At 42.0% G+C, this 14,795-nt stretch overlaps 1 protein-coding gene across 6 annotated transcripts in view; it reads right to left on the minus strand.

Moving 5' to 3' along the window:
* Positions 1-9,329: 9,329 nt before the first annotated feature.
* The window catches only part of LOC147613545 (uncharacterized), a 46,874-nt gene continuing 41,408 nt past the window's right edge, over positions 9,330-14,795 (minus strand). For 3 of the 6 annotated variants that reach the window (XM_086781531.1, XM_086781530.1, XM_086781534.1), the window contains 5 exons: positions 11,441-11,634; positions 11,004-11,068; positions 10,881-10,906; positions 10,307-10,643; positions 9,330-9,938 (listed from right to left, as the gene is read on the minus strand). In XM_086781531.1, the coding sequence (XP_086637657.1) occupies positions 9,503-9,938; positions 10,307-10,643; positions 10,881-10,906; positions 11,004-11,068; positions 11,441-11,634 (1,058 nt within the window). In that variant the 3' untranslated portion in view covers positions 9,330-9,502. Of the gene's footprint in view, positions 9,942-10,306; positions 10,644-10,880; positions 10,907-11,003; positions 11,069-11,440; positions 11,635-14,795 lie in introns of all 6 variants that reach the window. The other 3 variants (XM_086781529.1, XM_086781528.1, XM_086781532.1) reach the window with 1 other exon arrangement.

Consider the following 14,795-nt stretch of genomic DNA (forward strand, 5'->3'; position numbering starts at 1 on the left):
TATCTACACATTGAAGTGTCATGATTTCCTAATTTTACACAGTGAGCACAATAGAGTAATGGCCTTGCTCTTAAATGTGGACACTCGGTGATAGTGTGATTTAATCTACACATAGAGCACCATACTAATTCCTTGCTGCGGGGGTAAAGGTGATTATGCCCATGCCCAGGTGTTTTTCTTCCCTCTTTGACTTTCAATTTCTCTAATATGGCATTACTTAGCTCATCCACCGTCATGTTTCCAACTTGCTTGCTTCGAGTTCCAATTTCTTGGTGGCTCGAGACACGCGAAGTCGTAGTTACTGAAGATGTTTTAACATCTTCCAGTTGCGGCAATTCTAACATATTATCTTCATATTCGATTGCCAGTTTGCAACATGCATCAAGAGTAGCAGGTCAGGCTAGTACCAAGTAATCATGCATTTTGTGGTCTCTAACTCCTCTCCGGAAGAAGCAAGGCAACAACTGATTATCAGTTAACCTCTCCCGAAGTTTGCACCTCGAATTTAAGTGCTTAAGACGAGAAACATAATCTCTCATCAACTCATCTTCCTTTTGTTTGATATTATGTAACTATGCCACACAGGGCTTCATCTGTCACCACTTCGGGCAAAACTGGGCACAAAAACATTCTTTAGCCTTGTGAAGTTAACCTTATCCTCAAGCTTAAGGGTTCGGAACCACTGATGATGAGATTTTCCTTCCAAGGTCAATGAGAAGGCATGTATCATTGTCACATCACTGACCGTAGGTTTCACATGTGGATTCAAAAATCTCTACATGTTGGATAGGATCCCCGTCTCCCCAGAGAACTTTTGGACAAGTTTGGAAATGATATGGGGTTTCATCTAGGAAGGTCGGGATTCTAGAGTAGTGCCTAGTTCTTTGACCATCCCCTGCCACCATATTTAGCATGTCTGTCCTTGTGGCGTAGGAATGTAGGGTGATTGATCATCTCCTCAATATCCTTTTTGGTGTACATACGATCCTCTACTTCACCTGCCATGCTTACTAGGTTACCCTCTTCTTCTATTGTTTGTAAACCCTTCCTCCGTTCTAGATTCCTCATTTATGGGTTCCAAGTTTGGAATTTCTCTCTCACTTCTACCCATAACTATTTTTGGTTCCTTAGGTTAAAACTCCCCATTTCCTTTTTCTTAACTCTCATTCTTCGAGTATTGAGCTCTTGTTTCCTTAAGCGAAATTCTCATAGTTGTCATTCCACCTCGCTCCATTTGAGTTCTAACTCTACTTCCTAGGTGGTGGGGAAGAATATTTGACCCATCTTGGCCGCACCTTCTATGTCCCGTCTTATTCAAGGGTCTTACTCAAGGGGTGCCAGTATTTGACAGCCTAGAATTCGATGTTTGAATGGGCACTTCTTGTCGTGGCCTGAGTCCAGCGCTGGTTGATGGACCCAAGCCCGCACATTGTGCTTCCTCGTCTCGTGATTGGTTTGGAGACCAAAAAATCCCCGAGCGATATCAATGATACCACTAGATCTGGTTGGGGAGGGTGGTTTCTCCTCTTCCCCAAACCCAACGTATCTTAGCCCTTCTTCCATGGACTCTTCGCTCGCTACTAGTTTCAGCGGTGGTCAGGTTTCTTAAAACACTCAGGTGTGTGCTTGCGGCCACACTTCTTTGATAGGAAGATCTTGGGTGATTCGGTGCACTATCGTCAGAGGCATAAGATCATCTCCGATGAGTTTTCCAGCTCTTAAGTACATGTATGTACGATTTGATAAGCTATTTGTCAACCCAATTTGATTTTGCTTCCAATTCTATCGCTCTGTTGTTTCAGAAGCCGTGAAACTGTAAAGAATGGTTCACAAAGAATGGTTCACGACGTGAAGTTGCAGGAAATGGTTCACGGCGTGAACGTTATTCTACACTCACGTGCGCAAAAAATTATTCCTTTCGGGTCAGATCCGCTCTTTTTTATATAGGCTTCCCTCCTTTATCGATGCTTGTGGCCTTGGTCTGCTGACTAATCATTGGATTGGCCAACCCGTGAATCTACGAAGAAGGTTTCACATCGTGAATAAGAAAGGGTTCACGTCGTGAACAAGAAAGGTTCACGTCGTGAACAATTTCAAAAGGGTTCACGTCGTGAACCGGGAAGGGTTTCATGCCGTGAACAACTACATAAGGTTTCACGTCGTGAATGCTTTGCTAAACTTTCACGTGCTCAAAAATTTTGGCAGACTTCGCAGTGTCAGAGGTGTCAGGATAAGGTTGTCTAATCTTGGCAAGGAAATCCCGTGATTTTTGGCGTTAATTGTGGCACTGATTTCGTGAGCGATTCGTGGCATGAAGTTGCAAAAAAAGGTTTCACAGCGTGGACATTTTTCTGCAGTTTCACGTGGAAATTCCCACATCGAAAGTTGTGATTTTGGGTGCTTAATACTTATCGAATTGATACCAAATCGATGATGCAAATATCAAAATTAACAAGAACAAACAATGAAGCTCTATCTTAAAACCACTCCACCACAAACATACACATGACAACCAATTTCTCACGATTTCTTCCTACCACACATCTTATCCACTCATTTTTCATACAATGTACTACCAGAATGCAAGAATGCAAGGGCAATAATGAATCCTATGCAATGGGATCTGAAACTCCAAGAGGATGGAAGAAACAAAGGTGTTTCCCCGGCAACAACGCCAAAAATGTTATGGGCTACGACACCTCCAAGAGGGAACTCTACACATTCACCTAAAGGATGAGCAATAGATCATAGCCGTCGTACGGCACTTACTAATGCTTCGAACTTGAGTCCCCTGAGGCCTTTAAGCTTGCTTGTTAAGCTCTAATCTCCAAGCTCCACCTCCACGATGTCACCTAAGCATAAAAGAGGAACAATGCTAGAATGCTCTCACTCCTTCAATCTCTCTCAATGCTTACTAATGCTTCGAACTTGAGTCCCCTGAGGCCTTTAAGCTTGCTTGTTAAGCTCTAATCTCCAAGCTCCACCTCCACGATGTCACCTAAGCATAAAAGAGGAACAATGCTAGAATGCTCTCACTCCTTCAATCTCTCTCAAGACACAAGGGAGAGCTCTCTATAGCACAAAGGGGATTGTGTCTTTTCATTATAAGAAAATGCCTTATATACATTTGGCCCTTATTCACACTTGGGCGCCCAAAACTTAGTTACTAGGCCTTGGGTGGCCAATATCTCATAATGTATAATTTTTATAGTGCTGTTTCATGACACTTATTAATGTCCTCAATTGAGGATCATGTTTGTTAATCCAAAATGAGATTAACAAAGATTTTGGTAAATGCAGCAAATGGGTATTCCCTGTGCAATCATGGTTATGATGATTAAGGAGTTCACACCATGCAAATATTAATGCAAATGCTAAACTAGTTGATTACCTAACCTACAAACAAAACAAATGACAACTTTCAATGCTTAAAGAATGCAAAACAATCTTTTTTCCTCCTATTATCCTCTTTCTTCACAACATTATCCATAACTTATTCTCTTCTCAACCAATCTCACAACTTCAGAGAGCCATAGTAAGGGAAAAGAGACTTGTAAGAAGATGTCATGGAGTGCAAATAGAGTAGAAAACACCGGTGTTTTTTCCAACAGTGGCACCAAAAATGTTACAGGCTATACCACCCCTCCCCTAATGAAAAGGACAATGCTCACCTTAGCTTATCGTGGATACTTACCAGGTATCCAAGCTCTTATCTCTATAGTCTCCAAGCTTTGCTAATGGTAGCTAGCACCACTCTCTTGCCTTCTCCTTAAGCTGTCACCATGAGGTTGTCATGCTTCTCCAAAAGGACACTCACTCCTCTCAACTCTCACATTCAAGTACACAAGCATGAAAGGAACATGTACCAAGAATGTAGCTCTCTCCTATTAACTCTCTCTCTCTCTCTCTCTCTCTCTCTCTCTCTCTCTCTCTCTCTCTCAACACCATAGACAAGCAAGGAAGCAAGGAGATAAGACTAAACTCAATTTACACAAAGGGGGATTATGCCTTTCATTAAGAGAATAGTGTTATTTATACATTTGGCCCTTATTCACACTTGGGTATCCAAAATGTAATAAAAGATGGACTCCATGGTTACAAATTACATGGTTTTGTGGCATAACTAACTATTCTCATAATTACAACCTTTAGAGTGCCATTACATGACACTTATTATGCTATCTCCCATGTGTAATGGAGAGATGCTACGTTAATCCCCAAAATGGGGTTAACATAAGTTCAAAATCACATGCAAACTTTAGCACCCACTCGTATTGATATAGACACAAGTCCTACATGGAACGAGATTGGTGGTGAGTGTTTTTAAAGATAATAGATTACATCAAAAGTATTTCCCCATACTTACAAGTGTTTACAAACTACATTGTAAAGTGTAACGAGCAGTTTATTTGACCTTGCATCTGTACTTGATGACAATGGCACACTCATTGTCATCGGGTCAATGTATCAACATGTGCTCCAAGGCGGCGGATGCAAAAGGATACAAAGTAGGGTGCCTCCTCAATGTACGATACAATACTAAAGTGGAAAGCATTCATGGATCTATGGTGGGCCATAATATTTTCATGTTGTTTGCATGCTTTGATAATGTATGCTTGATCACATTTGTAATCACTACAACTGTGTCACACACTTGAGCGGGCCTACAGTCTCATGTGTCTCCATTTTAGAAGCCTCCTAGGAGAGCACAAATTTGAGCATCCCAAGCTAGATTATGTGTATGATACTATCCATCCTACCCTTTGTAGATGAAAGGGTTTTGCAAGGTACGACTTGAAGGAACTTAAAAGTACCTATTGTAGGAATGCATCATTTGATGGCACTACGATCACACTAACATGATGGTGATATTTGTAGGAGGAGGGATGCAACAAGGTAGAGAGCTATGGACATTGATTCTAAATTTCTTCGTAAGAGAAACGAATTTAGTTCTTTACCTATATGCTGGTGGTGGAGATTTTACACAGGAGGCTCATTCAAGAGGATTGCAGGTAGTCTGTGTAGATCCAAATAAATAAGCCATTAAATTTTCTCTAGAGAAATAGAGTTTGTAATACAGTTTTAATTAATTGAAATTTGGCAGCATTCAAAAGTTTCATGTTTTTAACTACGTAACTGAACTTCCTTTTTTCTGTCTTCATCTCTCTCAAATTCAGTGGTATCATAGACCACTATCCCTCTCTCTCTCTGCATGGTGTAGTGGAAAAGAAGGCAAGTGTAAAAAGATCATTCATAATTGTGGATGTGGTGACCCTGCGCCTTCCATATATGGATGCCGCAGGGGGGGGGAGGGGAGGGGGGTAATAATCATTGTCAATTTATGTGATTTTTGTAATGATGGTATTGATCACTCTTGGACACTCACTCTCTCTTTGTCCTCTTTCATGTGAAAATCATTTAAATAATTTGCTTTGCCAAAATAATGCAGTCTCTTGAGGTGAGGGTAATAAAGCAAAATTGTAACAAGAACAAACGTCGTACATAACTTGTCTACATAAACGAACTTAATTGTTGATCAGTTTTTATTTGTGTGTGTGTGTGTGTGTGTGTGTGTGTGTGTGTGTGTGTGTGTGTGTGTGTGTGTGTGTGTGTGTGTGTGTGAGAGAGAGAGAGAGAGAGAGAGAGAGAGAGAGAGAGAGAGAGAGGGAGGGAGGGAGAGAGAGAGAGAGAGAGAACGGAGGCCTCGCACCCCTTACTGATTTGATAAGTACCATTACTACTAGGGAAGAATTATCAATCCATAATTGTCTATTATTTTGAAACAGAGTTTTATATTGAAACTAAGCCTGTTCTTTGCAAGTTTATGTGAAACAATAGGCACAAATGGAAGTTTATAGAGTTTTACATTATAACTAAACATGTTCTTTGCAAGTTTATGTGACACAAATAGGCATAGTGGAAGAAAGCATCATCCTCAAAAGGGATGGATTATGGGCATTTATTGCACCATATCAATTGGCAAAAGAAATTCGCAATGCTTGATCTTCCAAATAAGACCATTACCGTATCCCTGAAACTCAATACTTCTCTTGCCTCACTGCATGGACTGCCCCCTCAAACCAATTTGGTGATCTAAAACCTTTTCAACAAAGATGAAGGCCACACGCCAAGCTTCACAACCCCCAAAAATTCAAGTGGGTACCCAAGAGGACCTTGGCTAGCCAAGGAACCTATGATGCCAATGCAATACCTAGCAACCACCAACTACCAAGAACCCTATTCACAAGTAGTCATGTCAAAAGGTCCCCCTGAGCACCAAAGCTTCACCCACAAGTTGAGCCCCACTAGATTGTTGTGAAATTGTTAGTAGCCCAGGGCTACTATGAAGAGAACCCCCACCTCTGTGTCCCAAAGCGGAAGGCACTCTCACTGAGCCTCAAACCCCAAGCCGAAGAATGCATCACAAGCCAAACCAAAGATGGAGTGGAGATAAAAACTTGCACCTCTGATACCCCTCCCAATGCTTAAACATATATGGAAAATAAGGGCTGCCATTTCAACCATGCCTCAAGAACCAACACTTTCCATGAAGCAATCTAAGATCTAAGAACCAAGCAACAATAGGCAATACAAAGTCCCCAAGAGGTGACATTACCTAAGCCTAAGCTGGTCAAAAACGAAGCCACCCATGGTGCCAAACCGCAAAGATTGCCAACACCCACCTCATCGGCAACGTCCCAAGGTACAAGTACAAGCGGACCATCAAGGTTCCAGAACACCCCCATGCACCACACTACAACACCAACTCCCTGGTTGGAAGGCCAAAGCCCAATCAAACGCTCTGGTAAACCCAACAGTGATGGTAGTCATCATCAAAGATGAGTAAGCGAATTTTCGCTATCACTCATTAAGATCACAAGGTTTTAAAAACACAAATCATGCTTCTTTAGTAAAGTAAATTGTTAATGTAGAGTTGTTGTGGATGAGTAAAGCACATGACAATGCTCCTATATTACAAAGCTCTAAAATAAAATGAAGTATAACACTTCACATACATTATAAATCCTTAGATTACACACCACTAAAGTAAATTCGATGAGATTGTGCATTTCAATATTTTCCTTGTAGTTATCATCTCAATAATTAGTTGTGGATAATTGATTATGAAAATTTACTTTAAGCTTAGCTTTGTGCTTTATTCTACTTGTCCTCCATGAACATTAACACTAGGCTTGTACATTTTTTAAAGCCATTTTTGTGAATTTTAGAGACCTTTGTAAAAAGACAAAAGCATCTCCCATTAGCGATATAGTTTTAAAAAAATTATCAAAACACGAAAAAAATTCACAAAAAAAGTTTTCCATTATTATTATGTAGGCAAAAGAGGTTCAAAATTTAATTTTTGCTTTGGAAACAACTTAAATAGTTATTTGAGCACGTTATAAATGCAATAGAAAAAACTACTATATGTATTAAATGCGTAGTTTTGTTATATTCTCCTCAAAAGCAGCACTACTATACCATCTTTAAAAGCCACTTTTTTAGCTTTTTTTATAATTGCAAATTTTCTATGTACAATTTTTTTCCCCCAAAGTGTATAATAATAGCACATAAACAAGTAAAGATACGATTTTAGCAGCAATTTTCAATCAACAAAGGGGCATGGCTACAAGGGTTAAGATTTTGTTGTGGCTTTGTGCATGGAAAGGGAAGGTGGAGCCTTTCCATGCATACACTAAGTTTGCATGGAAATCAAAGGAGAATTTTCTATCTTTGTACTGGTCATCCTTCTACTAGTCCAAGTCAACCTAGTCAACACCCACTAGAATTGTAGTCCAAGTCCAATTCAACCTAGAAACACTAGCATTTATGGCCCTACTCAACACCCACTAAAATCAATGGTTTGACACAAGCATGATTAAATGCAATGGCTTCATGTTCTCCAAGTAAATCAACCTTTTTGCCTTTTTTTCTCTCTTTTCTGGTGTCCTCCCACAATCCTTCTTCATGCGAGTGGGTTGTCACACACGTACATACACATAAAATCAAAAGTTCGCTATTACCATCTTATCTAACAAATGTTCACTAATAACCCAAAAGACCACAAACTGCAGCACCTTCCAAGCTCACAAGATCATTGTAATTGAATAAGGGGCTTTTAACTTGAATGTCGACGATTGACACAGTTCTACATGCGCGTGCATGCACACATCTTCACAAGATATCGTTTCACTCACTTGAGGATTGCAGGCAGTGCACTTTGATGGGCAAATAATGGAATGGGATGGTACCTAGTTAGCTCCTCCCTTATGGATGGACTATGTCCTTTTGGACATAACCTTATTGCCCCCTAACCTTTAATTTAGTAGACCAGCTCGACTAGACCATTTGGCTGCATGTAACCTTTTATGTTATCTCATGAAGTTGGCTTCCCCGCAGATATTCAATCACATACTATCACACACATTCATACAAACACGCGAGCCACATGCTACAAGGATTCCCATTGATTAGATTGGAGTCTAATGACATTGCTTGTAATGAGAGCCGTGGCTAGAAAGGCATGCATAACAATTATCAACTGCATCATCACAAAGAATAAAGCTGAGGAATCCTGCACTGCCTTTTCACAGAAGTGATAAGGGCTCACTACATCTCTTTATGCACAGGTTATACCACGCCTAAGCCACCTTTCTTTTGAAATGAAGAAGCATCGAGGCAATGCACTACAGGCCACAAATCTAAACTGCGACCACCTATTGATACCTCACCAGAGACTCTTGGCTGTACCCTCCTCGACCCTTGCTGCAGCAGCCAGGGAGCAACAAAATATCGGACAACACTCCACAAACAGGGCCATGTGCAACTATACCATGATCCCTGCATGGCCGCCTTTTTAAGCTAAACACTGCCAACAGCGGATCCCACATTTCATCATCGGCTAGATGGTCAATCAATTTTCCTCTCATGGCATGCCATTTTGCATTAAAGATACACTGGCATCTCATAAACCTGTTTACATCATAGATAAATACCATCCACTCTCTCTCTCTTTCCCCACCCCCACGCCCCACCCCGCCCCGCCCCAGCTTTTAATCAAGCGATCCAAGTTGAAGTCCCATTCCCTGTACTTCGAAGCCAGTATACAGACATTAGCTTGGTTAAATCATTACAGGAGTCATCTCATCTCCTTATCCAGTTATTTGGTTAACCGTTATTTATTTACTTTTGTTTGTTTGTTCATTCAGTTGACTTGGGGCCCCACCATTGGTTGCTTGCTCAAGTTCTTGCAGGCCTCAGAAGACTATATTGTTGCACTTGCATGCACATTCACAGTCGTAAGATGCAGATAGCACTTGATGCTGATCTTGTAATAAGAAAAGCTCTATTTGAATCTTACAACATTTTGTCACAAAAATGTCTTTCATAATTCCAAACCACCCAATTGTCTTTTGCAAAAACATAATCCATGTTTTGTTTAAATCCAAAACTTTTCAAAAATATTTGAGGAGCCCCAACTGCAAAACGGCCAGCCACCCAGCTATCTTGGGAGATCAAAAGGGATTGAGGTTTGGAACGATCCAGTGTCAACTTCAGGCTCTGCCATGAAAGGTTGAAATGATTGAAAAGGTCCTTGAAACTGGTTAGAAAACTGCATACCAGAAGCCCTAAATCCAGCTTGTGCTGATATTTCTGAGCCATGAAGGCCATGCAAGCCATACAAGCCAGACAATGGCGGTGGAGCCCACCTTGGAACTTCTGGTTCTGTGGGATACTGTCTAAAAGCAGAGGCCCCTTCTCCTCTCCATTGTGTAAAAGCTGCACTGTCCCTGGGTTCTGCCTCCCTTGTTGCATTATGTACAGCAGATGTACCTACAAAATCCCAGCTCAATGGTCCCGGCAATATCTGGCTTTCAGGATAGTGAGCGGACTGTCTCCCTGTTGGTAGTTGAGTTGAGGTTGGAACCCTTCCCCTCCTGCTATCAAAAACACAAAAAGAAAGATGAGTTGCAATTACTAACCTGAATCTCCATGTGCATACAAATCAGTGCTATGGTGCACACAACAACATGACATGGATAGACAAGGCATTCTCTGAGATCATTAAATACCAACTATGATGCTTCTTCCCAAGCACACAAGCATGAGCATGTCATTTGCTTTAGGCTGATTACACATAGGTATACGACCATGGGAGGAACCCACGATGACCACCCGGAAGGCTTGGAGAGCAAATCTTGCCAGCTCAAGCCCCCTCCTGTTCCTGGGGCATAGAATCACCTGTATCCAGCTTTACTTTCAGAGAACAAAATTGCCATCAATAAAAGGCATTCAGTGTACATACCCATTGTTCCTAGGATGCGAAGGAAAATGGTTCCCTGTAGGTTGGCTTTCGGATTGGGGCCATCTTGGTCTATCCTGGAAAGCAATGCCTCCAACACCACCAATCGGTGTTGATACTGTCGATGCCCGTCGAGCAAAATGCCCTCTTGGAGGAGAGAACTGTTGTCGAGGAGCTCCATGATGTGGATGCACAGGGATTTCTTGCACCCTCACATTCTCCTCCACAACTGGTATGCGTCTAGGCAGTGGACCTTGAGCTTGAAGAAATGGGCATGGCTGCAAAGAATCAATACTTCCCATGTGCTCACCAAGCAGTACATTGACAACCAAGTCTGCATCTGCTCATTCAAAACAACCATATCCAAAACATCCTTTATGACTAAGTGAAAAGAGAAAAGGGTAAATTTTTGTGAGTGAGGGCATTTACAGAAAATTCCCTGCCCATTGGACAGGTGAGAGTCGGATGGGGGAGATGCCCAACCCATGAGTGACAGGCAGGTGAGATCTCCCCTTTTCACGGGCAGGGGATCTGTCTGTAAAACCCCTGAACTGATGATGGGTTGAAGAGTACTCACGGGCAGCGGGAGATAGATCTGCATCCCTGATAAATACAACAAGAACAGGCATCAGCCGGCGGCAAAACCAAAAGAACATGGTGACATATTTTCTTGAAAAATGAATGTAGAGTATGAGATTACCCGAGGGACAATGACAGCTGCGCATAGGAGCTTTGATATGGACACCATTGCAAGTGACCAAAATGCTGCCACAAGGTAAAATATCCAGCATAGGCAAGAAAATATCAGAGCCAAAAAAGATAAATAGAAACCCATGGTACAAGCATGTGTGATGAACATACACACACATGGACGTAGTGCTTTTTTTTTCCCCCCCAACTGGCCTTGGGCCAAGATCCTCCCGTATAGTTATCGTTTTTCACCACCTGTACGCACTTTTTTATCCGCCCATAGGTGATGCCTCCAAGGAAACACCTTGTTGGGTTTTGAACCCACAACCTCCTAGTCACCTTTACCACTTGAGCTATCACCTCATTGGCACATGGACGTAGTGCTTGATGTAAAACTTGAGGCAAGGGGCAGACAAGACATGTAAAATAAATGTTGCTAGAACTTACCATTAAATCATGAGGGAAAAGGAGCTCCGACACTCCAGCAAGCACATCATAGTCTTCCTCGTTGATTATGTCCTCAAGTATAGAGTCCTCGCGTTGACGACAACCATTTGCATACAACCACTGACCATTCTCAATATGTCTGCAGTTTGGGCACTGCATTGATCCCTTTGCATTGAATGCGGAGCCTATGCAGTCTGAGAGAGACCCAAATACCCCCATTGTAAGAAAACATGCCAACTTTGCATAAGGAAAAACATTGTCAACTGCATTGCTTGATTATGTGCATGTAAAGATGATTATTGAGAAACTTTAGAGCAAATTATAGCCCCTGATGTCTTACAAACTCTCAAATCTAGGGTCGATATGCAAAAAAAAACCTTTGCCCAACCTTGGATTCATCATAAAATCAAATAAACTTGTAATAATGGTGGAGAAGTGAGAGGAAATAGAAGAGAAGAGTCTTTGCGCAGGCCCATTCTTCCCATGAATGTGAATGAGCTTTGGAACATTTCAGGATTGAGATTTGGTGACTGCCGAAGACACAAACCCTCTCACCCATGGTACCAAGGAGAACATGGTGTTGTGCTGAACAACAGCGGGTTCTTGTGTTACTTTTTGGGTCTACATTCATCAAAATCAAACAAGGAAGCCTTGACAAGTTCTTTGATATTTGACAATAATATCTTCACTGCCAGTAACTGTTTGTCGTGAGTCTTGTCTGGTGAAAAAAAAAAAAGGTTGACCCTTAAAATATGGAGACTTAAAGAGGCCAGACCATCCAACACATCTCGGACAGGACGTGGATTGGAAGGCAGGGGAGGTGCTTCTCAACTATAACCTTCCAAGCAAGCCATCTCTCACATTAACGGGCTGACTTCTGCACCAAGGCACTAATGCAAGGTAAAGTTGTACCTAGCTAAAAGTCAAACCCACCTGAGTGAGAATCAACGCACTAAAGAGTCATTGTGTAAGACTACAATTGCTGTGAGATTGCTGACCAGAGAGAAATGGGCAGCAGAACACACACGCGCGCGCGCACACACACACACAAAACTAATCCTAACCTAATCCTCTCATTACATACAATGAGAGAATGTACAACTAATTGTCTGACGTACAAAAAATGAACAATTCTGTTGATCCCAGCCCACAAGTAAACTCTATTGTTCAAGGCATAGACATATTGGATGGGCCCTTGGGACTTTTTAAGGTGTTTCATATCTCTTGGGCAGGACAACTAACATTGAATGCTCACTATCAAGAAAGAAAGGCCAAGAAATGATTTGCGGGTCTCAATGGTCAAGTTTCATTACATACGTGGCAATACTTGTTGGACTATCTTTTAGACTAAGGTAGTTATAATATAAAAACGGCTCTCATTTTCATTATCCACACCACCTTCAACAGGCATTTGTCATCACTAGGCTCTGTACACTTCCATACACGTACCAGATCTGCTGTACCACTGTACCTAGCCCGTACAGGCTTGTACTTGCTGCCCATACCAACCTGAACCAGTCATCTTCATTGCCGTCGCTGCTGCCCATACAGAACCGGCTAGTTGTATCTCTGTACTGGCTGCACCATGAGTTGTACTTGCTAAAGTGTAACCTGTACCTGCTGAACCAAGGGCTGTACTTTGAATCCAGTAATGTCCATGATGGGAATGAGATCATTTGGGCCAGAAAATGACGGTAATGTACACACCGAATCGTTTATTATTCATGGTACTCTATTTCATTCTGAGAATCATTGTATCATTAGAAGTATCATGGGATAAGTTGTATCTGATAATTTGGCACCTTCCCAGTTTGGGAGAGGAGAAGGCCTTGTACTATTCAAATACTCCTTGAGTGATACAAATACTGTTCACTTTACATGGTAGGTTGCTCTGCAGACAGTGAGGAACAAATGTGATGGAAGCGAGAGAGTGTCACTAGCCTGGACGTTTCCCAGTATGAAAGGAGTCTGGTGGACTCTAGGATGTCTAAATATTTGGAAAGTACAAGCTTTGGGAATGGAGGATTATCCTAGAATACAAAGGACCACACTCCTAAAATTTAGGAGAGTTGCTATTTTTGGCCCGACTCCGATGAAATTCTGTTCGCGTCATTACATCTGGAATTGAGCAGATACCAAGAGTTGGCAAAGTGCCTATGACAGAATGTCTACCAGTTGAGATATTTTTAGAGATAAAGTTTATGGAAGGACCCATCTCTTAGATTGGGACATGTGGCAAGAAAGTGGACCAAAGTGAGACAAGTGGCCTGACACTTGTTAGAAAGTGGATCAAAGTGAGACAAGTGGCCTCACACTTGTCACTTCAGCTATTGTGTGGCTCTCCACTTGTCATTGTAGCCTTCTCTTGCCATTTTAGCTCATGGGAGGCCCAAGTCTATAAATTGGAGCCCTCTCTCTTCATTAAGAGAGGCTCTCTTGCTGCACACTAGCCTCTACCACCGTTTTTACAGGCTGCCCTAATGATGTCTACTCTCTTTCTCTCTCTCTTGAAAGCTGCCCATGAAGAATACCGACTGTTGTGGGGACTGTTTTGGAGGCTTCCATCGCGAAGAAATACTGAAGGCAAGGGTATTTAATCATTTATTATGATTTCTAGCCATTGTACTTGTTGTACCAGCCCTTGTATCGGTTGTACTAGCTTCTGTACTTCTTGTACCACCCATTGTACCGACTGTACCAACTTTTGTACTTGCTGTACCACCCATTGTACCGACTGTACTAGCTTCTGTACTTGTTGTACCAACCATTGTACCTGTTGTACTAGTCACTGTACATGCTGTACCAGCATTTGTACTTGCTATACTTGCTGTACCAGCCATCATACCGACTGTACCAGCCACTGTACTTGCTGTACCAACCAATGTACCAACTGTACCAACCATTGTACCGACTGAATGAAGAGTTGTACTTACTGTACCAGCTCTATTGCATGAAGACCCGTGGTTTTTGGGAAAGAATCAGTACCCACACGGAGATATATGGATTATGTTGTTGGCTCAGCATTTCTACAGCCTATGTTCCGGCTCAGTTGCCTTGTGTTGGACTGTGTTATGGCATTTATATATGGATAATCTGGCATCTCCCGTGGGGAGAGTAAGACCCTCAAAGCTTGTACATGATACTATTCTCCTTGGGTAATAAAATACTCCAAAGAGGCGGGGGGGGGGGGGGGGGGGGGGGGGGGGGGGGGGTGAAACCGGCCTCTGATAGAAACCAGAGTGCGGTAGGAGCAATCACCCGTCCACTTGTAGTCTAGATGATAAACAAAAATACAGATTGGAGCTAGAGTGCCCAAATCTGAAAACACAGCGACACCTGTTGGCCCCAAAACTTG

Source organism: Cibotium barometz, chromosome 43 (genome assembly GCF_041138505.1).
Source record: "Cibotium barometz isolate CiBa-2024 chromosome 43, ASM4113850v1, whole genome shotgun sequence".
Classification (NCBI taxonomy): domain Eukaryota; kingdom Viridiplantae; phylum Streptophyta; class Polypodiopsida; order Cyatheales; family Cibotiaceae; genus Cibotium; species Cibotium barometz.